General features: G+C 39.9%; 1 protein-coding gene across 1 annotated transcript in view; it reads right to left on the bottom strand.

Moving 5' to 3' along the window:
• Positions 1-27,687, bottom strand: part of LOC124721170 (zinc finger FYVE domain-containing protein 26) — a 423,927-nt gene that overhangs the window by 103,539 nt on the left and 292,701 nt on the right. Inside the window, exons 26-29 of the mRNA XM_047246006.1 lie at positions 21,682-22,046; positions 19,399-19,573; positions 7,421-7,534; positions 6,140-6,414 (exon numbers count right to left, since the gene is read on the bottom strand). Coding sequence (XP_047101962.1) covers positions 6,140-6,414; positions 7,421-7,534; positions 19,399-19,573; positions 21,682-22,046 — 929 coding nt within the window. The remainder of the gene's footprint in view (positions 1-6,139; positions 6,415-7,420; positions 7,535-19,398; positions 19,574-21,681; positions 22,047-27,687) is intronic.

The following is a 27,687-nucleotide window of genomic DNA, read 5'->3' as shown; positions in this document are numbered from 1 at the left end:
TGCCAACAATAAACGAACAGTGCCAAAGTTATATTAAGTGTACAAAAGTTCTCTGTTGTGTAGCAAGACCTTCAGTTGGAATTAGAATGCAATCCAGACCTGATCTCTGTGCAAGTCATGCTCTCAATTTTACTTAATTTCCAAGTTCTATGTGTTTAACTGTTTGACTGTTAACTGTTTTATGGTGTTTGTCAATTAATCCATAGTAATGACATTCCAGAATCAACTTAAAGCAGGTTAGCTACTCACATATCCCTTTACATCTACATAGCTAGACTGCATCTCTGAAAGAATACAACAGTAATAAAAGAGCTGCTTTAGGGGACTACATCAGTGAGGAAAGTGCACACAACAGGCAGGGAGGAGTTCTAATCCCCAATTCACTAAGTTGATCCAATAAAGGGGTAAATTAATTATTGCTGTCTCAAGGGGGACAGAATGACCGGTTCTAACATATGTCACATACACCAGTTTGTACAAACAAATGGCTAAGCTGAAAAACTTTTATAGGGGTTTAGTACCATTGGGGGGGGGGGGGGGGGGGTCTAGCAGTCTCATGTTGCTAAATTAGTGGCAGTATATCAGTCATACTCTATGTAGAACTATCACATTCTAATCAATTGCTCACAGCACTGCTTCAAATGTATGGGGAGCATTCCAAGCAACAGGCACTGCTGCCTGATGGAGAGGAGGTGGTCGACCATGGTCAAATACAGCATCAGATGATTATTACATAATGAAACAGGCAAGAAGAGATCCACATCAAAGAGCAGGTGCAATAGCAACTAAATTTAACAGGACTGCAATGCATGCAATCTCTCACTACACAGCAGTATGGCAACTGTATGAAGGTGGTCTCTTCGCCCAATGACCAGTATGCAGATTGGCAGCAAAGTTTGCATTGGTGTCAAGAGCATAGGGACTAGATAAGTGAGAACTGGGGTCATGTGCTCTCCTCCAATGAGAGAAAATTCAGTCTGAGTAGTGATTCTGCACTTACCTTCACATAGCAACATGGGTGCACTGGCCTTCAAATCTTTGAACACAGTATACTCACTGTTCAACATTACTGTGACACTGTACTCCTTCCACATGTGCATTCTTCGTGAAAGCATTTGGCCCTGACTTCGGTTTTATGGATGACAGTGCACAGTCACACTGAACAGCACAAGTGGAAGAGCTCTAGGAATGAGAGGATATTCGGTGAATAGACTGGCCTGCCCAGTCTCCCCAGCTTAAATTATAAGTCATGCTTAGCTATAGCATTAGATTTATCTTCCTCTGCCATGAAATAAAGAGGGCAATTGTAATTTTTTTTTTTTTTAGAATATAACATCCTAACATAAACTGGTCACTGCCTTGTGCAAGACTGAAAGCTGCATGGTGACCCTGTGAGTATGTGGTATTAGGAACGTATATGAGGGAAGCAGAGACAAATGGGGTATCACTGTAGTGATGATACAGGCTGCAAATGAGGAAATCCCCTGACATAAATGACACAGATAAAGCAGTTTGTTATGAATGGCTCAGTATCTGGAAACGAGCATTGCAGAAATTGTGAACCTGGTAGGCTGTTCGTGTACTACTGTCATGAGCATCTATGGAAAGTGGTTGAAGGGCGATGAAAAAACAAGTAGGTAACAATGTGTTGTATGTACATGTCTCATTACAGAAAATGGAGGGCAGAGGCTTGCCCACTCTGTAAAGCAGGGTAGGTAGCAATCTCTGGGAGATCTGATGAGCTAGTACAATGCTGGTGCAGACTAAAGTGTCTGAGAGCGCACTATTCATTGCACATTGTTGACTATGGGGCTCCACAGAAAACAGTCCCTACATGTTCCCATGTTGATCTAATAGCATCTTCTGTTACCATTGTAGTGGGCACAGAATAATCAAGATTGGACCATGTATCATTGGAAATATATCACCTTGTTGGATGGATCACACTTGTTGTTAGGATACGCCTTCAACCAGGCAAATGACTAATTGCAACATGCACTACCCCACTGATGCAGGCTGATGGGGGTCAGGATTACACTAAAGGGCACATTTACCTGGGCTTCCATGGGTCATGTCATGGTAATCAAAGACACAATGACACCTGTGGACTATGTGAACATAATTGTGGATCACCTACATCCCTCCATATTCAGTGTCTTCCCCGAGAGCAATGACATCTTCCAGCAGGATGACAGTCCATGTTGCAAGGCCAGAATCATTCTGCAGTGGTCTGAGGAGATTAGTAGTAAACTCAAGTTGATGTCTTGACACATATCTGGGATGCTATCAGGCACCACACCTACAAACTACCAGCCTATAGCTTATGTGAATTAAATGACCTGCTCATAGACATTTGGTGTCATATAGCTCGACAGAAACCAATTAAGAGCTTGTCAAATCCATGCTATTCAGATCACTGCTGTAGTGCATTCTAAACATGGACCATCAACATGCCAGTACGTAGTGATGCAGGTCAGGTGAGTTTTAGATATAACAGATGTGGGAGACAGCTTGTGCTCTCAGTTACTGGCCTCGGCATGCATCAGATTGATCCTGGATGACTGAAATTTTCTGCAATGCCGCCCCCTATGTAGGACCTCTGCATCCCTTCTTTCCAATAAATCACTTTGGTTTAAATTATGCCTACTTCTTATTACACCTAAATTCACAACATATCCTGTCATCCACTTTCACTGAAGCAACCTTTGCCTGACAATATCTGTTTATTATTATTGATTTGTCACCTTGTTTAGTTGAAATGTGACATTATTAATAATAAATGCATGGTAGATGAAGTAAATATGGATGAAATAGATCACTTTCAGCAGCAAACTGCTGTGCTGATGTTAAACAACCAATAACTGAAGGAAAGTGTAAATCGGAGAGTTGCAGCTGCAGCAGTGTCTAGTGGGAAAAAAAAAGGATAAAAACCAATCCCCTGCAGTAACTGTGTCAAACCTGTTTGCCCCTGTGAATTCACCATCTGTGGCACTTGCAGTTAATCTGGTAGCAGACATTTCCTTGAGTAATTTTACACAGTCTTTTTGAGGCAAGTCGAATGAAAATGTGCACATATTTCTTCAGAATATTAGAGATGTGGGTCATATGTGCATATGGTTGAGTGAGTTTCAATTGAATATTAGTCAGCTTAAATTGTATGTTGATACCAGGAGCTATTTTGCATCAGTACATTCACTTAGAAAGGCATCCTCTTTTGAAATGCTGTGCACAGGTTGATTGAACATTTCTTAGACAAAAAAGTGTTAGTTTATATGGGGATAAGTTATCCACATTGAGGAACAAAACCTGGCAAAGACTTTGAATCATTTGCAGACAGTACCTGGCTGTCTCTTGCTGGAAATGTGTGTGTTAACAGAATGCCAAGAACATAACAACATCTTACTATGTGATGCGGAGGACCACACAATTTATGTTTTTGTAAAAGGGATTGATCTTAGAATAGGGAGCAAGATCATGTTTGTGTACCTTAGTCTTTCCAAGAAGCAGTTTGCATAACTTTATTAAGGGAGGAGGTAAACTGATTTGTAATAACTGCAAGCAGTGTGACTGATGCGCACCACAGATTTATAATCAGGCCCTATTGCCAATGACTGGGACATCACGCACGGTGCCATGTTGCGTGCATTACAGATAAATAGTACATATGCAACAGACATGCCCTAGGCTACAGTACGAACAAAATAAGAATCTACCAAGTGTTGGAGTTAGCTGCAGAGGAGATAACAGAGGTCAAAATTTGAGAAACATATCAGGAGCCGGATAGCCTCTGCCCTAAGCTCATATTAACTTAGATTAATCCATTGAGGAATCAAGGATTACAAAAGGTGGAAAGTATGCTGTCAATCAGAGACTTAGATAGCAAAAAAGTGAAGACACTGATGCCAGAGTGCATTCATGTCACTAAGGGGGAAGAGTAATAAATACATCAATTTATTACTCTTCCCTCTTAGTGACACGAATGCCTTGCGGCAGCCTTTCTGCTATCTGTGTGGCTTAGAGAGTGAAATAAAACACCATATAGGCTCATGGGGGATTAATTTGAAGATTGGCGAAGAAGTATTTGTGTTTACAGTAGATATATTGTCATTGGAAAATCCAGATTTTGACATGCTTCTAGGGAGTGAATTCCTGTGCTACATTCATGGGGCAGTTGATTCTGCATAGAAACTGTCTTGATAGGTGACCAAGAATTTCTATTTGGTATTGATAGCACTGTACAGGCATTTGAGAAGGGCAGGAAAGGATCAATCCTATCATTCTCAGAAGATCAACGTGCTTCACTGTTCAAGTCAACTGATTGTGAAACTATATGTGGTGGAATGAGGAGGCTCTTCTAGGTGAAGGTCAAATTTAAATTCCCCCACACACTCAGCTATTCTGGTGGATCTTATTGCCAGGAATGAGTCGCTCGATGAGTTGCGAGAGCATATGAAAAGTATATGAAGTACATGTCATCCAGTTGTACTAATGAATAAATATTTTTGTCTGTTACTTTTTATAATTTTGGCAGGACAGATGCCACAACATCTAATGGATCACTTTTAGAAACTATACAAGAGTTACCAACAAATGAAACTGTTAGGTGGGAAGACAGGGGAAAAAGAAGGAACAGGAAGAAATTAAGAATGAAGAAGAGTGTATATAAATAATGTAGACATCACACACCCTTAAAGCAGAAATTACTGGAGTAGATGATGCATCTGCCAGAGAAGGATAGAAATTTGTTGTAATTCATACTTGAGGAATTTAGTGCTGTTTAAAATTTGATGCAATATGAGATTCCCACCAGAGATGCTAGGCCGATCAGTCAAAAGGCATGCAGAATTCCAAATTATTTGCAACCTGTGGCTGGAAAGAGCATAAGAGAATCTAAAGATACCTGTTGAATTGTGAAATGCATCTGCATTATTCCAACAGTTTACAGATTTATTGCCAAGGGCACTGAAATCCATGTACTTAGTGTATTTAGATGACATTAATGTGCTCTCCATTTCCCTAGAGGAACTTGCACAATGACTAAGAGATGTACTTTCATGTATACAACATACAAATCACAGCCTGAAATTGAGGGAATGAAAATCCGCAGAATCACCAGTTAATTATTTGGGTCATGTAATTTTAGGTGATGGCGTTCAACCTAATCCATGGTTAATCAATGCAGTAAAAGATTTCTCTTCTCCTCATAATGTAGAAGAATAATAGTCTTTTCTTCATTTAGCAAATTATTACTGACATTTTGTACCAGAATACACCACTACTGCCAAACCTCCTACCATACTGTTAAATAAGGGAGTAATATTTACCTGGACCCCTGAGGGTGAAACAGCGTTGCTAAAATTAAAAGAAATTCTAACATAATCACCCATTTTGTCATACCCCGACTGTGGGAAACCATTCATTCTCTCATGTGATGCCAGAAATTTCATCATTCTGTGTGTTCTTAGCCAAGTACATGGGGCATTTGAATGACCCATTGGGTTATGTGTCTAGGCAATTAAATCAAGCCAAACTCCACAATAGTTCTAGTGTATGGGTTGCATTATTTTAAACATTTTAAGTGACAAAGAATTGTAAATACCCAGATGTATATTTTATAGCAAACATCCAAGCAGTATAAAGAAGGTGAAAACACTGTCTGTTTTCAAACAAAAACTACAATATCATCTGGTCTCAGCCTGCCGCTACAGTGTAAATGAGTTCTTTGATGGAAGAAGAACAATGTAAGAGAGTTCCCAGATGCAAGTATAACAATGTAAAGGAGTTCTTATACAAGTATACAAAATTCTTAAGTAAGAGAGTCTTCTGCAGATTCCATATAAATAATGTGTAGAGGTTGTGCTTGCCACTGCATGTATGCACAAGTGTATAAATTTTTCTTAACTGTGTCTGATACTATTTTCTGTAGCTATGTGTGAATGTTATTTATGTGGGGTCAACCCTAAATCTCTTTTACAAATGCCTGAAAAATTGTGTATATCTATGTTCTTTTATGTAAATACCAAATACTTTGTAACACATCCAGTGTGTCCTGACGTATTGAATATCATTAACAAAAGTGATCAAAGGATAAAAAATAAACAAACAAATAAATCATAATTTACATGTTTTTATAATTTACCTTGTATGGGCCTCTTGTTCAGAGTGGAGTTTCAGAATAGCCAAGCATAAGCTTACACTTGGTGCATGCTCGTAATTAAATTCTTCTCTCACTGTGGAATTGTAATCTTCTTCTACAGACAATTTCCATGGAAAATCTGCCACTGATTCTGCCCTAAGTGAAGAGCTGAAAGTACCATCTTCAGAGCTTCCAGCTTCAGTTTTCTCAAAAGCATCCTGACACTGAGCATAACAGGCATCACATACCCTTACTGATACTTTTCCATATCCTTCAACCTGGCAATGTAAATAAAACTCAGTGAAGACACACATATTCCACAGAACAGTATAAAACACTTATTATGTTGCTTATTGCCAAATGTTTCGAAACATAAATAAAAATTATATCACATCATGCGAGCCAAGTCAAATGTAAAATTTAGTTATGAAAACTACTACAAACAGTCACTGTTATTGATAATTTCTTCGATTATAATGCACAATGTGGAAAACTTTGCAATTTGATACTTTTGGCTTTTTACATGCAATTCTGTCTGCAAACTTGGTTCAGCATAAGTCTACAATTTCATGTCACACTCATTTTTCAGTATCTGGGGTGAAGAAAAATTTAATACCCAGTCAATGACAAAGTCATTAGAAACAGAGCATAAGCTCAGGCATCCCTTCAATGTCAGTTCAGTGTTCTTAACCACTACACCACCTCACTTGGTTTCTTCACCTAGAGAAGCACACATACAAATATATAAGTTCTTTTAATTTAACTACACAAGCAAAATTTCAGAGATGAAAGTGCAGAAAAAATTAATATTCTCATATTTCACTTGCCAGATAGTGTAGGGGTGACCGCGAATCCAAACAGAATATTTTATACAAGACATCTACATCAGCAGGAAGATATATGAAATAGACAACCCAAATGGGACGATAATTTTGAAAATAATTTGCATCCAATTAAAGCATCAATTAAAAGGAAGCAACTGTAGTTACATTGAACTCTTCTGACAATTCAGTAATTTGTGTGTGTGTGTGTGTGTGTGTGTGTGTGTGTGTGTGTGTGTGTGTGAGAGAGAGAGAGAGAGAGAGAGAGAGAGAGAGAGAGAGAGCTGCACATTTACTGCAAGTAAAGCAAACTTGCATCATTTAAAATTTCTGGGCTAACAGGACATGGTTGATGTATCAAACTTGCTCCTAATCAACCGTGGCTTGTTTGCCCAGAAGTTTTAAGTTATATCAGTACCAGCCATAATATCTTACATTGTATGATGACAGAAAACTTGCTTACCCTCATTTTTCTGGAAGAACAAGTTGCACACACAACACGTCCACAGCGTCTGCAGTGGTGACGACGATTGAACATTGAGAATGTTACTGAATGACAAGACATGCACTGGATGACCTGTTGGGGCAAAAAATTGTACAACTGTTACTTCTGGAGGATCAAATATCAGGAATACAGGGCTACTACCAATCATTTATTCATTTTCAAGAGCTTATATTTTGCAAAGCATTATATATACAAATAAGATTGATGCATGATTAGAACTGTAACACACCAAGTTTGCATTATGCACACCAGTTAGCATTACAAATGAAGTGTCTTACATTTTGTGAGTTGGAATATGTGAGATGATTACCTGTTACAACAGTGCATCATGCATTCAGAAGGCAATATGGAAAAGAACAGCCATTCAGAAGGCAATATGCAAAAGAATAAGCATGTAAACAGAGCATTGTGCATTGAAGTCAACAATTTAGGGACACAGGTTACCTTAGTAAAAAGAAAAGTACTGGTCAATCAAGTGTGCCACATGCAACTGTGGAGACAGTGAGGGAAAGTTTCATACATGGTCCTAAAAGATCAATGGTCCCCACAAGCCATAAACTTGGAATACCACAGCAAACTGTGTCGAAGATTTTGCGACAGCAGTTTCATTTCAAACTGGATCACCTGCAGCTCGTGCAACAATTAAGACTTGAAGATTATGGCTGGTGCCTTCAATTGTGCATCACAATGCAGAAAGCACCTGAGGAAGAACATTTTGCCTCCAAACTGATATTCAGCAATGAAGCAAACTTCCATTTATCTGCAAAGGTTGATCAGTAGTGTGGGGCACTGAAAACACTCATGAAATTGTGGCACACAAATGAGATTCACTGAAGGTTAATATTTTCTTCCCCATATCACAGACGAAACTGTATGGGTCGTTTTTCTTCTGTGAAAAGACTGTGATGGGTACCTCTTATCTCGATATGCTGCAGCTGTGGTTGTTTCCACAACTGACTGCTGATTCGGAGAATTGAATCTTCTAACAAGATGGAGCACACCTTCATTGAAACACCGATGTTCATTGATAGCTAGATGACTAATTTCTACATTGCTGGATTGGATGTACTGTTGGAGATAATGTGGATCTATTGCTTTGGACCCCAGATCTCCTGACATAACACTTTGTGACATTTTCCATTGGGTTTACACTAAGGACCGTGTTACATACCCCCACTGCTAAGAACACTGGAACAGCAGAGATGATGCATCAGTACTGCTTTAATGACCACTGAGAGGTCATTGCTACTAAGGTATGGAATGAACTTCATTATTGCTTGAACATGTGTTATGTGACTCATAGAATATTTTTAGATTGCAAAGTGCAAACTTATTGAGATTATGATTCTAATCATGCAACAGTCATATTTGTATGTGTAATACTTTGGAAAATATAGAGCTTAGAAAATGGAGGAATCATTTATAGTAGCCCTGTACAAAGCTGTAGCATTCATAATACCTATGAGGGGCTCCAACAGCATGTCACAGGTGGGGTACTTAAACACATGTGTAATCAGAAAAATTGTGGAAAAACCCCAGAATTGGTATAGAGAAAACATATAAATAGAGATATTGGTTAGAATTGACACTAAAACCAAACAAAAATAAAAGTAAGACCTACCCAACAGCCTTCAGCCGATTAATACCCATATACATTCAGCCCAACCATCTGTGCACTTCATATAAATAAAAAATTATGTAAATAACTGTTAGCAAGTACTTGCCTCAAGAAGAAATGTCAGTACTGCTGATATACACATATAAAAGTATATACATTATCATAGATTATAGAAACAATACTTCACAGATTATAGAAACAATACTTCCTTCCATGGGGTATAGAGAACGATACATTGGGAATGTTAAAAAGGAAGGACAGGTCTCTCAGATCCCAGGATGAGAGGGAACTGCCTATTGTGAGGAGATGTGAAGGTAAATATTAAATGTGTGAGAGTGGGGAGCCAGAGAGAGTTCTCTGGTAGACTTGACTTCTTTGAGGATGTTCATATTCAAGCTGGTATGAATGACCATGAGGCAGTCATAGCAACACTGGTTACATTAGTATTCCCACCAGTGGATATTGAGATGGTTGCAGATGAAGAGGCACACATATTGCAGTGAAAAAGTGCAGAATGCTGCCACAGATGGTATGCATGAGGTGATGCATGGACACAGCTACTGACCGAGGAGCTTACCAGCTGTGGCAGCAGGCCTGGCCTGGCAGCTCTTATGTGGACATCAACTACCTTGGACCTGGCCTTTGCTTACACCATGCTCTTTTTGTGTGTGTTTAATTACTCTGTCACTCACTTTGGTCATGTCATGTATACTATGTGCTCTTCTCTACACAGTGTTTGCACACTCTGTTCTCTCCACAGACTGACTCATACATCAACTTTCATTCCCTTTTCTAGGGTTCAGCTACCTGGCTTGTAGTCAAACCACTGTCAGCTAGTGTGGTAATATTTTGTGCCAGAAGTGACAGTATCATGGCACTGTCACACCTATGTAGATACAAAAGCAGCAACATAGGACGTACTTGCATGTGTTATGCTTTTCTTTTTTACTTTTGAATGCATTACGGGAACAGCAGTGATCAATGTCTTGTAAATAATTACTATTAAAAACAGTCTTGATCACGATTTATTTTATAAGCTGACCAGTTTCGACCACTCAATGGTCTGAAGATGACCACAGTAGTGGTCGAAACCGGTCACCTTATAAAATAAATCGTGATCAAGACAGTTTTTAATAGTAATTACTTTTCTTTTTTGTATCGTTAAACTGTGGCCACTGTGGACCTGGCATTTTTGCAATGCTGGCACGAGCAGTTGCGCCTCCAGGAGCACCATCAAATGCTGAAGGAGGTGCAGATGCAGGAAATTTTCAAACTAAATGCTGAATGGCTCAATACACACTCAATGCCAGTGATGAGCCAGGTGTCTGCAGAGAAGCATTATTCTCCCCTGCTCCCGATGCCATTTGCCAGCTTTGATGAGTCTACAGAAAGGTGGGCAAATTATCTGCACTGGTTTCTGCTGCACTGGCAGGTAAGGTGTATCATCAATCCTGTTGATAAGGCTGCCTTGTTATTGTCCAGCAGTGTGGAATAACATAAACTTACAGCAAAGAGCAAACCGTCCAACAATCGGCAGATGGCATAGTTATACATGCATGGCAAATTGTTCATGGGGCCCCTTGGGTGAACCAGGTGCTCTTGCCTTCCACAGAGTTGCCATATGTTGACGCCATTGATGATTCGAGTGTAGTAACATCAAAGGTGCTTTCTACTTTTGCTCCCATTGGGCTCAATGGGTTCGAGTCCTTCACAGTGTCACAATCCCCGTTCACAGAATTTTTTGGACTCTTGACACCACTCACCTTCCACACCTATTTCCATTCGACAGGCAAGTCAGAGGTCCTGTCCTGACTATCATTTGGTGCATATTCCAAGGGCTTACCTGCCTGTAGATGCCATGCATCAGGTATGCTGCAAGGTAAGCTGTTTGCCAAAGGTCTGTGACAGTCAGTGAGCCTCTGGATGGTTGTTGGGGTCCCTGGTGTTTTCCCTCAACTCGGAGGCTGTCTCTGGTGACTCACAATCATCATCCAAGCATATTCGGCTTACACTGATAATGGATGGGTGATCAATTGAGTTTCTGGTAGACATGGGAGCAGGGTTGGGCCTAATTAACTTAGATCTGTGCACGCTCTTTGGTTGCAATGGCTGCTATGTCAAGTTTTGTGGTTACAGTAAGTAGTTGTTCCATTGAGGGGGCAATTTCCCATTTATGCATATTATAAAAATGTGGAACATTATCACACATCAAATTGTACAATGTACACCTGCAGTTGCAGTTGGATGCCACTTCTTGGAATTTTTTAAAGCTCAATACCTCATTTGGGCTCTACCAGTTTCATCACTTGCCTTTTTTCTAATTTTGGCTGCATTAATGAATGATATTTGGAGTAGTTCATCCAGGACAATCCCTGTTGTATATACTACCTTGATGACATTTGGGCAATGGGCTCCTCGCAAGAGGAGCATTTATGAAACCTGCTGTCTGGTGAACGGCGTACATTGCAAGCTAGATACATAGTTTTCTCACCAAATGTGCATTTTTCAGGACATGTACTTAGCAAAGATGGCCTTGTCCCTATGGGTGAGCACATCAAAACCATCAACAAACTGCCAACATGCAAAAACCTAAAGGAGCTCCAGTGATTTGTGGGCAATATTTCTGATCGTATGAAGTTCATTCTCAAGGCTGTGCACATCCGCCATTCTCTTAACTGGCTTTGCCACAAGGATACCAAATTCAAGTGGTCTGCTGACTGTCAACAGACTTTTCAGTCCCTCAAGTAGTGTTCGTGCTCTGTTCTCTGTTTGTCTTCCCTTATGCCAGGTAAAACATTAATCCTGGTCACCAACACATACCAGTATGTCAGTGGTGCAGTTCTGTCACATAGGAACCCAAATGACACTGAACAGTCCTTAACATAGACATCAAAGATGCTTTCTGTGACACAAAATAACTACACACAGGTGGGAAAGGAGACACTAGCTATCATTTTCAGCATTATAATCTCTCAATCTCTCAATCTCTCTCTCTCTCTCTCTCTCTCTCTCTCTCTCTCTCTCTCTCTCTCTCTCTCGTATGGAGCAAAGCGAGCAAAGCCCGTACTCATTACTGAATTCAAGCCCTTGGCTTCCTTATTTGTTTCTTGCTCTAAGCTGCCAATCAGACTGCCCACATGTTGCAGAGGTAGACTGCTTTTTCAGTAATTATTGCTATGAGATTCATTACCACTCCATCCCCCAACATGCTAAGGGAGGTGCACTATCGCAGTAGCCAGCAGGACATGACCCAGAATTTGATTGACAGGAGGCCCTAGTTTTTGCATTGGATGATACCTTGCAGCAAACATTGCTACATTTTCCTTTGATAGTGCATGAAGTCACGGCTGCCATGGCTGCTGACCAGCTTTTTCAGAAAATCATTTCAGCGATCCACACGGTATGGCCCATGCACACTTGTTTGGGAACAGATTTGGTGTGGTACAAATTTTTTCTACAATGCGATTAGCTCAACATTATCCAGGGGTTTCTCATGCTGACCACAGAAAAGCAAATCTGTCAGGTGATCATCCCTCAGCACTGTGTCCTTGCAAACTCAAGTTGCTGCTCGAGTTGCACTGGGGTACATCCCATACAAAGGCTTTGGCACAGCATCATATCTACTGGCTACCATCTGACTGTGATATTGATATTCTTGTGTGGGTTTGTGCAGCCTGTGCACAGAACCAGGATGTATCTCTGTGTCAGTATTCCCCTCGGCCAGGTCCGGAATACCATTCATTAAGAAAGGGTGCACTTTTTTGAGAAGCATGTAGTTATTGGCAGTCAATGCATTCTCAAATTTCCTGTATGTGGACAAATTGTCCTCAAAGATACCAACACCAACTATTAATGTGTTGTCACTCACTTTTGCTATTGAGAACTCTCCCCAGATTCTCATCTCTGATAATGGCTGGCAGTTTGTGTCATAGGAATTTACAGATTTTTGTGTTAATATTGATATCCAGTATGACTAATGTCCTGTTTCACCAAGCTTGTAACTCTGAAGTGGAGTGGTTCATGCAAACACTTAAAATTCAGATGAAGAGCTCTATGTCTGCCTCCTCCAGTGACTATATGTACTGTCAAGTTTTTTTGTCACAGAATGGGCAATGGCATTTAATGGGTGGAGTCCAGCAAAATGTTTCCATGGCTGCCAGCTGTGGGGTCCTTTGGATCTGTTGCACACTGGCTTCCAGGTCTTGTGTTAGGCCACAAAGGTCAGCATTCATTTGTGGTGGATGTCAGTCAGGATAAACTGAACCGCCATTCCAATCAGTTGCATCCATGACATGTTGGACCCTCGGTGCCACCGTCTCCAAGCATTAGGCCCGGCCCAGCAGTTCTCATGCAGACATAAACTAAATCAGACCTGGCTTTCAACTTGGGCTGTGATCTGTTTTCCATGTGCTTAGTACTACTTCACTCGCACTGGTCACACTGTGTTTGCTCCATGCTCATCTCTACACAGTGTTTGGACTCACTGCTCCACTGTAGATAGACTTGCACTTTGAATTTCATTCCCTGTCCCCAGGTTCAGCTACTGGGCTTGTAGTCGAGCCATTGTCAGTCAGTTTAGTACTATTTTGCACTGAAAGTGACAGTATCAATGTGTTTTCATGCCTGTGTAGATATAAAAATTACTAAAGTAGAAAGAGCAGCTAAAACAAGTATGAAGATTTATATGTCCAGTAATTAGATAATGAGGCACTCATTATGTATCTCAAAGAGGACCTCAAAACTAATTCATGATAGGAGCATGTATAAGAATTGTGGCTCAAGTTTAAAGGACTAGTGGACCAAACGCTGGCTAGATATATACCTACAGCCCAATTAAAATTACCTGACAGCTGATGTCTGTTACTTGCCACTGCCAAGCAATGCATCAGCTGTTGGTTACTGGTCAGTTAAAGGTGATACACAAACATTGTGCATCACTTCGCAAATGCTGTTAATGTGTAACGGGGAGCGATGCCAGAACCGGCCACCACAAGGTATGACAGAAATGTGAGATGCTCTGTTGACAGCTGATTTTAAGTGACCAATGACTGAACTGTGGCAGACGGTGCATTTTGTAGCCATGAATTTAAATCAATATTTTAACCAAACCAGAACCTTGTGATGTGCAATGTATCCAAGAAAATGGCACAGTCACCAATCTGTGCCAGAACCAAAATCACAATTGCTTTGTTCTTGGTGATTAAAGCTACCAGCAAATTCAAGACAGAAAATTTTCAGTTTCAGTGATAAAAGCAAATGTAGTTTCCCACTGTTATTGGTAAGCTGAAACTAGTGTCACAGTGGCCACACAAGCTGCTATGTTACCACCTGATGAGCAGTCCTGGCTGGCACTTGGTTGCAGATTACAGGTGACACAAGCAGATTCCAAATGAAAACAGAATGATAGGAAGAAAAACACAAGCAAATAAAAAAAGTCAATATGATGTTGAAAATATAGTGGCAAAGTATTAAAAATTTAAAATATACAATTAAACCAATTAACTGAATTAAAATAATAATTAAATTCTTAAGATTAGACTTAGAAATCACAAAATTTTATTGCATTCAATGAGATTTGAACATATGACCTTCAACAAGTCAGGTTTAAATGCTAACCACTGTAGTATGCCACCACAGTGTGTGAGTGTTATGATTTTTATGACTTTGATGACCCAGTCGCAATGATGAATTGCAGCCTCCAAAAATTTGGCTTCATGCAATGTTATGTGAAGCTTTCTAAAGTAAGCTGATCTCTGTGATAATAATAAATGTAGATATGGTGCTAAATTGCATCTTGTGTGGAAGGATACAGTACTGTTTGGTTAATGCTGTGTTTGAAAAGTGTATGTTTTGTTAACGTGTGTGTGTGTGTGTGTGTGTGTGTGTGTGTGTGTGTGTGTGTGGTTATCATGTGTGATGAAATATGAAATAAAAGGCCAAGAACCAGGATTCAGGATCTAAATCCATCAAGAAAGACAGTTGCACAATGGAGCAGAAGTGAAGACCAATTGTTGTGGCAGCTTAGCAATGGCGAATGGTTCAGGAGTGATGGTGAGTGCTCTGATTGGATGAAACAGGCTCCAACATGAGAAGTGACAACCATCAAGAGATTTTAATTGGACTATAGTGGAACAGTTCACAATGGTAGAGACCCTACATGGTAAAGAGTCATAGTAAAAAAACTCCTAAGGAAACACCAACTTCTGCATAATGTGTATAAAACAAAGCATAGGATTATAGAGAGATGCTGAATGAAACACTTATGCCTGTCAGGAGTGCACTGTGTGAAGCTTTCAAAGACTACCATAGCAGAATCTTATCAAAAGATCTCTCGCAAAACAAAATGAAATGAATATCTGGAATTTAATCAACCCTATGTACTTTCTGGTAAGTACGCTCGTAACGTTGACTTGCAAAATTATGAACATCATGGCACATTTAGTTATTTTATTCATAATAATATGGACTGATTTGGGGTTGGGTTGTTGTCGGGGAGGAGACCAGACAGCGAGGTCATCGGTGTCATTGGATTATGGAAGGACGGGGAAGGAAGTCAGCCATGCCCTTTCAAAGGAACCATCCCGGCATTTGCCTGGAGTGATGTAGGGAAATCACGGAAAACCTAAATCAGGATGGCCGGACGCAGGCTGAACCATCGTCCTCCCAAATGTGAGTCCAGTGTGCTAACAGACTGCGCCACCTCACTCGGTGGGACTGATTTGAGAAACTGTTTTATTGCAAAATGTGTTCTGTTGATAGTGTTCTACAGCTTTGATAAAATTTAAGAAAGGACATAATTTAACATAATAAGCTGCTGTTTAAGTTACTCATTAATGTGCGACCAGTTCTGATTGAAGAGCATTATACGGATTATACGGTACCTGTTGTACAAAGGTTATATGTGCAGTAAAATTTCAGGCCAAAAGGGTATTTCAAAATTGTGAGAAATGGCAACATTTTTGGAAGTATGTTGTACTGTTGTAACCATTACTGACAACAACAACTGAAAGAAGTTTGATCTGTTGTTACTGTTCTAAGCTGATTTTCAGCAGTCACTTGGAAACTCTCCCTCACACAGCACAGAATGATTGTAAAATAAAATTTCTGGAACCTGTAAAATTCCTCTGTAAGAAGCAACATGGGTTTCAAAAACAATGACCATGTGAAACTCAGATTGCTCTACACAAGTGTGTGTGCGTGGGGGAGAGGTGGGGTGGGGGGTGGGAGGGTGGGGGGGGGGGGGGGGTCATATGCATGTGTGCTTGGAGCTTACGGGCACTCAACACTGAGGTCATCAGCACTTTTCATACACTACATCCAGAAAGCAATAGATACAGTCGTCCAGGTAGATATCATGTTCCTTGACTTCCAGAAGGTATTCAATACAGTTCTGCACTGCAACCTAATGGACAAAATATGAAAATACAAAATATCAGACCATTTGTGTGACTGGACTGAAGAGTTTCTAGCAAACAGAACACTGCAGGTCATTCTCAATGGAGAGAAGTCTTCAGACATAAAAGTAATTTTTGGCATGCCGAACAGGACCATTACTTTTCACAATATATATAAAAGACCTAGTAGATAACATCAGAAGTTCTGTGTGGCTTTTTGCAGATGATACTGTTGTATTACTGATGAGTTGCAACACTAGAAAATTGTAACGAAATGCAGAAAGACCTGCAGAGCACTGCTTGGTGCAGGCAATTGACCCTCAACATAAATAAACATGTGCTGGGAGTACATAGACAGAGAGATTCTTTATTGTATGATTTCATAATTGTAGAACTATCACTGGAAGCAGTTACTTCCATAAAATAGCTACAAGTACATGTATAGAGCAATTTCAAGTGGGACAAGTACATACTATTAATCATGAGTAAGGCAGATGCCAGACTGAGATTCACTGGAAGAATCCTCAGGAAATGTAGTCCATCAACAGAGGAAGTAGTTTACAAAACACTCGTTTGACCAATACTTGAATATTGCTCATAAGACTGGGATCCACATCAGACACATTTGATATAGGAAACAGAGAAGATCCAAAGAAGAGTAGTGCATTTCATTACAGGTTCTTTTACAAAGCATGATAGGATAATGGAGATGCTCAGCCAACTCCAGTGGGAGACATTGCAAGAGAGATATTCTGCATCACAGTGAGGTCTACTGTTAACATTCCAAGTGTGTACATTCTTTAACATATACAGGGTGTTACAAAAAGGTATGGCCAAACTTTCAGGAAACATTCATCACACACAAATAAAGAAAAGATATTATGTGGACATGTGTCCGGAAACGCTTAATTTCCATGTTAGAGCTCATTTTAGTTTTGTCAGTATGTACTGTACGTCCTCGATTCACCGCCAGTTGACCCAATTGAAGGAAGGTAATGTTGACTTCGGTGCTTGTGTTGACATGCGACTCATTGCTCTGCAGTACTAGCATCAAGCACACCAGTACGTACCATCAACAGGTTAGTGTTCACACGAACGTGGTTTTGCAGTCAGTGCAATGTTTACAAATGCAGAGTTGGCAGATGCCCATTTGATGTATGGATTAGCACGGGGCAATAGCCGTGGCGCGGTATGTTTGTATCAAGATAGATTGCCAAAACGAAGGTGTCCCGACAGGAAGACGTTCGAAGCAATTGATCAGCGTCTTAGGGAGCACGGAACATTCCAGCCTATGACTCGTGACTGGGGAAGACCTAGAACGACGAGGACACCTGCAATGGACGAGGCAATTTTTCGTGCAGTTGACGATAACCCTAATGTCAGCATCACAGAAGTTGCTGCTGTACAAGGTAACGTTGACCACGTCACTGTATGGAGAGTGCTACGGGAGAACCAGTTGTTCCCGTACCATGTACAGCGTATGCAGGCACTATCAGCAGCTGATTGGCCTCCACGGGTACACTTCTGCGAATGGTTCATCCAACAATGTGTCAATCATCATTTCAGTGCAAATGTTCTCTTTACGGATGAGGCTTCATTCCAACGTGATCAAATTGTAAATTTTCACAATCAACATGTGTGGGCTGACGAGAATCCGCACCCAATTGTGCAGTCACGTCATCAACACAGATTTTCGGTGAACGTTTGGGCAGGCATTGTTGGTGATGTCTTGATTGGGCCCCATGTTCTTCCACCTACGCTCAATGGAGCACGTTACTATGATTTCATACGGGATACTCTACCTGTGCTGCTAGAACATGTGCCTTTACAAGTATGACACAACATGTGGTTCATGCACGATGGAGCTCCTGCACATTTCAGTAGAAGTGTTCGTACGCTTCTCAACAACAGATTCGGTGACCGATGGATTGGTAAAGGCAGACCAATTCCATGCCCTCCACGCTCTCCTGACCTCAACCCTCTTGACTTTCATTTATGGGGGCATTTGAAAGCTCTTGTCTATGCAACCCCGGTACCAAATGTAGAGACTCTTCGTGCTCATATTGTGGATGGCTGTGATACAATATGCCATTCTCCAGGGCTGCATCAGCGCATCAGGGATTCCATGCGGCAGAGGGTGGATGCATGTACCCTCGCTAACGGAGGACATTTTGAACATTTCCTGTAACAAAGTGTTTGAATTCACGCAGGTATGTTCTGTTGCTGTGTGTTTCCATTCCATGATTAATGTGATTCGAAGAGAAGTAATAAAATGAGCTCTAACATGGTAAGTAAGCGTTTCCAGACACATGTCCACATAACATATTTTCTTTCTTTGTGTGTGAGGAATGTTTCCTGAAAGTTTGGCTGTACCTTTTTGTAACACCCTGTATAGAACAAGACCACATCAGCATATTTGGGATGTGTAAAGATTTACACCAAGACCTTCTCCATAGCTAAGTGGTTAATATCGCTGCCTGTGGTATAGAAGGTTCCAGGTTTGATTCCTGCCACTTCCTCAGACTTTTTTCTGAGGTATGGAAGTCAGGAACAGGGTCCACTCAGCCTTCTGAGGCCAAATGAGGAGCTGCTTGAATAAAGAAGCAGTGGTACTATCAGGAGTCACTTACTAACAGTAACAACTGGAAGGATTAGCGATATGGTGATCAGATGGCCCACTTTCAAAGACTGCTCCTCATTCTGTCTTGTAGGCAGCAGTTGGTCAGTCAGAACAGGCCTAAGGCCTAATCCATGAGTGGTGTTTATGTTTACTTATGTTACACCAAATAGTTAGCTTGAAACAGAATCTTATTTTATTCACAACAGAACTGCAACTGCTAGTCATAAATATTTACCATTTTTCCTGAAACAGTGAGAATTAAAAAATTACTATGAAATGAATATTTGGTTTCAAGAAATAATACCTCATCATCTGGAACCCATTCACTTTTCTTTGGCACTCTGTCAGGCACCACAAACTCTTCACTCTGGCTGGAGATGGAAGCCAATGAAACCAGTAATCTGTCCTCTACAGGAACACCTAGTGTGTTAAGTCTAGCAGCATTTCCAACTCTTGTGTCAAGTGCTTTTGAGGCATACCTGCGACAATAGAAATTAAAATACTATTAAAACATGAATTCAACTAGGCTGCAGTATTTTTGATAAATATGTTATACATTTATATTAAAAAATGAAAGATCACATAAATTTTGTAAAACACATTATTCATAACTATCATCTTTTATATAAAATCTGTTGTAATTATAATTTTGACTGTGATTTTGTGACACATGATTAGTGTGAAGAAATATCAGTAAATATTTGACAGTGACAGACAGTTGTTGCTCCAGTCACCATAAACAGCATAGCAAATAGTGGTTTTTACTGAACTACAACATTAAACATTGCAATGTGATGCGTTCCAAATATCTGGAATAAATATTCTGACAAAATTTAGTTGCTCTGTGGTTCACATTCCATATTATGATGTAAGTTCTCATATAATTGGTTGGGATAACAGATTCTTATGTTAAAAGTCAGGGTATATAAGTTCTAATATTGCTACAGCTTCTAAAGTATTGTAAACATAATCCATAGTTCCAGTTGATAAGGATTTTATTTTTATCAGGTGTCATAATCAGTGTAACGTCTTCACTGCAGTACAAATGTCAGTGGTACATAGTGTTGAGGACTGACAGATTTTACTATTCTCATCTATGAAGATTGCTTCCCTCACTCCATTATATCTTAATGTTGAAGAATTGGAAATTTTATGCTAAATATTTTAGTCAGTTTCAAGCTAATACCTAAAAAGTTTATAATAAATAATATGTTTGAATTCAGTGTCAAAATGGTGAGAATAAAACATGCTGATCAAGTAAGTGTATGCAGTAATGACAAAAAACTGTATAACATATCCATAAATAATGACTCTGTCATAAATATAACAGATAATTTATAGGAAAAGTGTATCACAGGAAAATTCAACTGAGAAAACAAATTAAGAGACAGAATTGCAGGCCAGTACCTATATGAGAGGTGAAATATGTAGCTCTGTTGACAGACATATGAAAGTAAATCTGACACACTACCTAGCTTTCAGAACTAACAGTTCCTTTATCAAGCAGGCTAGGTCAGGGAGTGTGGATGGGGGAGGGGGATGAAGGTGGAGGAAAAGGGATACTTTGAACTCTTTGTTTATCCTTCTCCTCATTTCAGGTGGGTCTCTCTCACACTGTGGTCTGCATGGCCTGCCTTTTCTTTTTAACCTTACCCAAACTGTCCCTCTCTTCTACTGCTGAAGGTAATTTATAAGTAAGACATGGATGTCCATCCTATTCTCATATATAAGACAGATCACTGGAATGGGTTTATCAAGCAGACACAGCATGAAAGAATTTTTTTGTTCCAAATATTCTAATGGCTTACAACAATTTGTAATGAGGCTTTTCGGGTTTTTTTTTTTTTTTTTTTTTTTTTTTTGAAAATGTAAGGATAGAGTTGGATACAAAACTGGAGATGGGAATACATATCTGGCTGCAAAATATTTTGTCATGGAGAAACATTCCTTATTAAACTACTAACCAATGAAATTACTAACAGTACTTAGAAATCTTGAACTCTGTTATCAAAATAACAAATATTATTCACATGAAAAATATTTTAAAACAGAACAGTCTGTAGCATTATTAAATAGTTAAATAACAAAAAAGTGGTAAAAATGTGTTCCCTCTCCAACAAGATCAGCAACACAAATAGATAAATCAACAGCCACCAGAATCAATCAATTCTTTATACGAGCAGCTGAAAAAAAGAGAACCAAACATACAGGAGATTCATTACCTATACTTAAGTAGACACTGTATACATAAGTAAGATAATTTATAACTAGGAACAGTGCCACTAAAGATATTACAACATTCACTGCATCATTATAATTCATGCCAACATAAAAGTAAAATTCTAAGTGTGAGATCTGGAGCTTAATTCACAGGCTCCTCTTGAGCTATTTATGCAAGAATTTAATTATTCTAGGCATACTGGTGACCATCTGGAAATGTTGCTACTTGTATCAGCTCTTAACTGGAAGTTGAATAAATGATTTGCTAATAGGTCATTTTTATTATTGTTGTTGCTGCTATTGTTGTTATTATTATTAAAGGACGATGAAAACACAAGGTAATAATTTAAATACATTCAGTGGATACCTTCGCAACAACTTATCAATTGATGGCTCTGATGCAGGTAATGAAGGTGGAATGGAAGAGAGACCAGGTTTTGCAGCAACCATAGCTCTTTCCAAAGCCCCCAACTGTGTATTCATCAACAACTGTTCTACAATCAAATGAGGGTGTCCAACAAGGCCCCAGAGTGCTGAACACTCTGCTGCAGAAAGTGCTCCCAGCATGTCAGTACTCAAGAGCATCAATTTATACTCATATTCCGTATCTTTAGGTAGGTCACATTCCATCAAGAATTCCAGTACAAACTTCAAACCAACAATGGTTTTCAAATGAGGCAGTACATCTTCACATATGGAAACTGCATGAGATGTCTCTAAAGACTGAAGTAGCTGAAACAATAAAAAGCAGTTTAACTCCTTAATACAAGTTGCATTACAATATTTCCTTATAAGTTAAGATCAATACTTTCACTATTAATTGAAATACTGCAAAGTACTGTTAACTGGGAATTCCTCTACATGTTCAGATGCTTAAATTTGAAAGAGTTTCCTTATTCACTTTGCAAAATTTCCATTTTCTTTCTTAGGTGTAGGTATTTTGAAAAGGTGTACACACTGAGTGAGTGTAATGTAGGTCATTATTATGTTTTTAATGATGACAACAGAAAGGAGGAATATTTTTTATTATGCGACCAAAATAAAACTTTATTTTGCTGCAACTAATTTTGAATTATTGTCATCATCTGGCACACTTGAATGTAATATACTTTAAGAGAATACAATTTTCTGAAGGAAATGTCAAATACTGGATGGTTGTAATTATACTTTCAATATTTAACATGGTCTAACACGGAAACTAATTACCGTATGAATACCAAACTCGGTAGCATAAATGTCAATGACATGGGGAAGAGAGATAATGCAGAATGAATTCAGTTGAAACACTTTTAATGTGCTGCTATGGTACATAATACCATTACATATCGGTACCATTATTGCTACAAAAGGGGCTCAATATGGCACCCATCAGTATTGAGAAGAGTCTGAAAGTACAGGATTGCATTCTGCACAGTAGAATGAAGCATGTTCATATGTATGCTGGCTACCTCTCTTGATATGCTGTGCCCCACAACAAGAAATCACAGAGTGAAATCAGGTGATCGTACAGGAATAGATTGACTGATAATCTGATTGTTTCCAAGTGTGTTTCGGAGAAGCAAGTGAACTTTATGAATGATGTGTGGTGGGGCCCCATCTTGCATGAAAACTGTTGATTTCAATGTGTCTCTCTCCTGCACGGCGGGTATGACATGCCAGCAAAGCATATAGCAGTAACACTGGCCAGTCACAGTGCACATCTTTGATCCTTGAGTGCAAACCTCTTTAAAAAAGAATGGGCCAATGATGAACAGAACATAGCCGTGAAGCCACACCAAATGGTGACACATTCACCAGACAGAGGAACATGATGCACAGTGACTGGAGGTGAAGATCCCCACACTCGGCAGTTGTGTGTGTTCACCTCACCCATCAGAGAAAAATGAGCTTTGTCTGTCCATAGAATGGTCCATGCCAGCCCTCATCAACTTCAATTCTCACAAGAAAGTGAAGAGCGAAGTCAACATGTTCTTGTGCATCCTGCAAGCTGCAGTACAATATGGACCTTGCACGGATACCAATTGAGAATGGTTTGAAGCACCTTCCATAAAGTGGACCATGGGATGTTTAACTGCCATGACACAGCACGCGCATTGCCTGACGATCGGGAATTGCATGCAGAATTATCTGCCATGGCAACAGCAATTTCATGAACCACCTGTGGTGCAACTGGTCATTGGCCTCTTTCCAGAGCAATGACCAGTTCTCCAGTTCATTTGAACTTCTTCATCATGCTCCCCACTGCAGGTGGAGAAAGACGACACTTCCGTAATCCTCTCAGTAGGTGATATTCTTGAAGTGCAGCTGCAGCATTACTGTTGTTTTGGTAATAGAGCTTCACCAATAATGCCCTGCTGCTTTTGTCTGAGCTCATGATGTCATGTCAACAAGCACACAGTGACTGGTCAGGTGTGTGAGACTATGAATCACAATGGCTGATTATGGCACCTGGTGGCCATAGTTGGAACTGGATGGTGGCACTGTGATGCATGGAAATCATGCACCCCATACTCAGGACATTAACGCTAAGAGTTTGGTACTCGTACAGTAATTAGTTTAACGTTATAATGTGTTAAGTATGGGAAAGTTTAATTATAATCACCTGATTCAGTGCTATAATCATTTATGTAGTTAAGTACTTACCTTTACAACCATAGTAGTACAAAGTCATATGTTCATGATTGCAATTTTTATTAAATATATGGTTCATACTGTGGAAGCTAGTGAGCCTGGAAATACAAGCACAACATATATGGTCCAGTCACATTAATTTTTCCACTCCTATGCTTGATGTCAACATGTAATGACCACTCACAGATGGCAGGTGGCAGCACTAGCAGTGGAGTGTATATAAAGCATGTTGGGGGATGCAGAAAACAGAGCAGTCATTGTTGTAATGCGCAAATGGACTGATTTATCTGACACACAAAAGGGCATGATCACTGGCTTTCGAGACAAGGATGAAAGCATTTCCAAAATGGCTAAGTTTTTAAACTGTCTGCATGCTGTCATGGTTAAAATATATCCTGCATGGCAAAATGGTGCTATCTAAAACTAGTGCCAAGGCAACTGTGGTGCACCAGAGGCTATCAATTACAGGGATGAATTATGGCCATGTAGGTGTGTACAGGTGAATAGATGTGCAACTGCTAAGCATCTGACTGTCCAGATGAACCAAGAGGCGACCAACAGTGTCTCCTTAATAACCATTCAGCAAACATTGCTGCATATGGACCTTCGCAGCAGGCACCACGCTCATGCGCCCATGTTGACTGCTGTTCATTGGTGATGAAGACTGGAATTTGCACTCCAGTATCACAACTTGACATTCACTGAGTAGTGACAGGTGGCCTTTTCAAATGAATCGTGTTTTGTGCTTCATCAGACAAATGGCTGTTTGTGTGTATGGCACAGAATGTGTGAAAGCGAACACCCTGCAACCAGGATGGAACATTATGGAGTGTGGAATATTTTTGCGGCATTCCCTGTGTGATCTCATCATTCTGGTGGGCACAATGGACCAACGTAAGTAAGCGTTTATCCTTTGGGATCATGTCCAATCCTACATGCAGTTTGTTTGCCTCAGCACAATGGCATCTACCAGCAGGACACTGCAATGTAGTGTATATGCATGGTTCAAAGAATGCCAGGATGAGCTTATCATACTCTCCTGGCCATCAAACTTCACAGATTTAAACCCAATCAAAAATTTGTGGGACCATCTTGATAAATTTGACTTGTTCCACATCATTACGAAATATCGTATTCATGATCCATGGAACTAGTATTAATATAATCTAATCTAAGGCTGTTTGTGCCATGGATCCTCAAATGAGAAACCTAGTGAAGTTGGCCATGGCACTTGAGACAGAATGGCTCCACATCCCAGTCGGTACCCTCCAGAACCTCACTGTCTCTCTTTCTTCACATGTCACACTGTAAAAGATGGCTATTCAGGCTTCTGACAGGTGGTCACATTAATGTGACCAAACAGTGTACATATGATGGCAAGAGTTTAATGTGAGTAAGTTGATTCAGTGAAAAAGCCATTGCCAAACACACCATGGGTAACAAAATATTGATGACAGGTCTTATTATTGAGTACTTCTTATTGTAACAACAGATAGATGGGCCACAAAAAAATAATACTCACAAATTCAAGCTGGATACCAACAATCTGTTAACAGAAATACTACCCTGAACCAACTCCCTGTTATGAGAAACAAAAGCCACAATTCCATGCATTTAATTCTGCTCACCAAATATTACAGGGTACAAAGAATAGCATGGGTACAAGAGCAATGACTGTGGATGCTCAAAGAATAGAAAAAAGATTTCTTGGCTGACTAATCCAATCACACACTGACAGAAAGGTATGAGTCTATTAAAACCACATGATATATCATGTCTGTTGACCTTACACTGCTCAGTAAGGTGGTGGAGGTATTCCCATTTACAGGACATTTACACAGATGAAATGGGGTCCCTGATACACTCATTCTCACTGGCAAACAATACAGAAACCTACTGTCAATTCATGGGCATTGGCTTGTTTGTCCACAAAACTGCACAGGTGACTTGTATTTATGGCTACACAGGTCACCTAATCTAATTCCATTGAGCATATTTGGGAAGTCATAGACTGAGAAGTGTCCTCCTTGGTACAAGATCTGATCAATATCCAAGAACTATAGGCACTGGTAGAATGTTCATGCATCAGGCTAGTTTTGCAGCACTTTGTGTGTCTTGTTTAGACCATTCCACAATACCTCACCATGATTATGAGAGCTAAAGAAAGTGCTGCAGACTACAAGGCAGATGTCAATACATTTGCTCATGAGCATATATTGACATCTACTACCATCCCAAGCCTCTGCATGAGTAGTAAAGGCATTAAAGAGCACCCACTACTCATCAGAGTGTTACCGCTAAAACAGGAAATAGGGTGCAACAGAAAAGGAGACAAACCACACCAAAAAGCAATTAAAATAGAGTAAGAGAGGGATGAAAGAGTGTGCTCATCAAAGGGGGTAGGGTCACTGGTTCTCCAGACCCAGTATGCAATGGGAGATGACCCAAACCCAGTTCACCCACCCCTCCCCACCTCAGCCAAATGGCTCAAATGGCTCTGAGCACTATGGGACTTAACTTCTGAGGTCATCAGTCCCCTGGAACTTAGAACTACTTAAACCTAATTAACCTAAGGACATCACATACATCCATGTCTGAGGCAGGATTCAAACCTGCAACCGTAGCAGTCACGCAGTTCCAGACTGTAGTGCCTATAACCGCTCGGCCACCCCGGCCAGCCCACCTCAGCCACAAAGATATTTTAAAACCATATACAGGGTGAGTCACTAACTATTGCTACCTAGAATAACTGGAAAAGTGTGATAGTAGCAGAAAAGTTTGTGGGACAAATGTCGCATGGGACAATGGGGGCCATAATATGATGGTTTTTTGTTGCTAGCTGGTAGCACGTCAGAGATATGAAGGTCAACTTTGTTTTTTTAAAATGGGATGCTATAGTTTGGTACTTATTTTCTGATATCGGCTATAAAGAGAAATCTAATGATGTGTAACAGTAAGGTCTTTGAAGGTCAACAAAGGTCACAAAGGTGGCATGAATGTCCATTTATAGAAGGTGCTCAAAGTGATGACCATTGGCATCAATGCAGAGCTGCAATGTTCTTATCACGCATTGAGTGGTATTCCTTATCACTTTGGCACTTATTGAAGCACATGCTCTGACAATTCTCTCTCGTACATCATGCAAATAGCAAATATTCAACAAATACGGTGTATCTATCTAATGTGCCATTGACACGTAAACACCATTCAATGGTTTCACAATACAACACTAATAGGATCAGTAAGACTAGTATCATCAAATCAAGTGAATGTGAGTGATGTATTCCTTTGAAGAACAAGGCGATATGCTTCTCATTTACGGAGAATGCCAATGAAATTCAGTGAGAGCTAGAGACTTACACACTGAAATATATCCTCAATATTCTCACCCTACATGTTGTACATTTAAATATGTGTATGATAAATTGAGAACAACTGGATCTTTAACGCATCAGAAACATACCCAGCAAAGGAAAGTTACTAATGAGGAAACAGATGTTACTCGTGCCGCTGTGGTTCGAGATCCTTGTTTTAGTTCGCATCACATTGCAAGGGAATCTGGCACGAGCCAGAGTAGTGTTGTTTGTGTTCTGCATCACCATAAATATCATCCTTACCATATCAGTCTCCACAAAGAATTAACTGGTACAGATTGTATGCATCACATTGAATTCTGGCGATTGGCTCAACTTCAGATTCAGAGGGATGACACATTTATTAATTTGATTTTATTTACTGATGA

Source organism: Schistocerca piceifrons, chromosome X (assembly GCF_021461385.2).
Source record: "Schistocerca piceifrons isolate TAMUIC-IGC-003096 chromosome X, iqSchPice1.1, whole genome shotgun sequence".
Lineage (NCBI taxonomy): Eukaryota > Metazoa > Arthropoda > Insecta > Orthoptera > Acrididae > Schistocerca > Schistocerca piceifrons.
The sequence above is the reverse complement of the archived record's forward strand: the minus strand, read 5'-3'. Positions and strand labels throughout refer to the sequence as shown.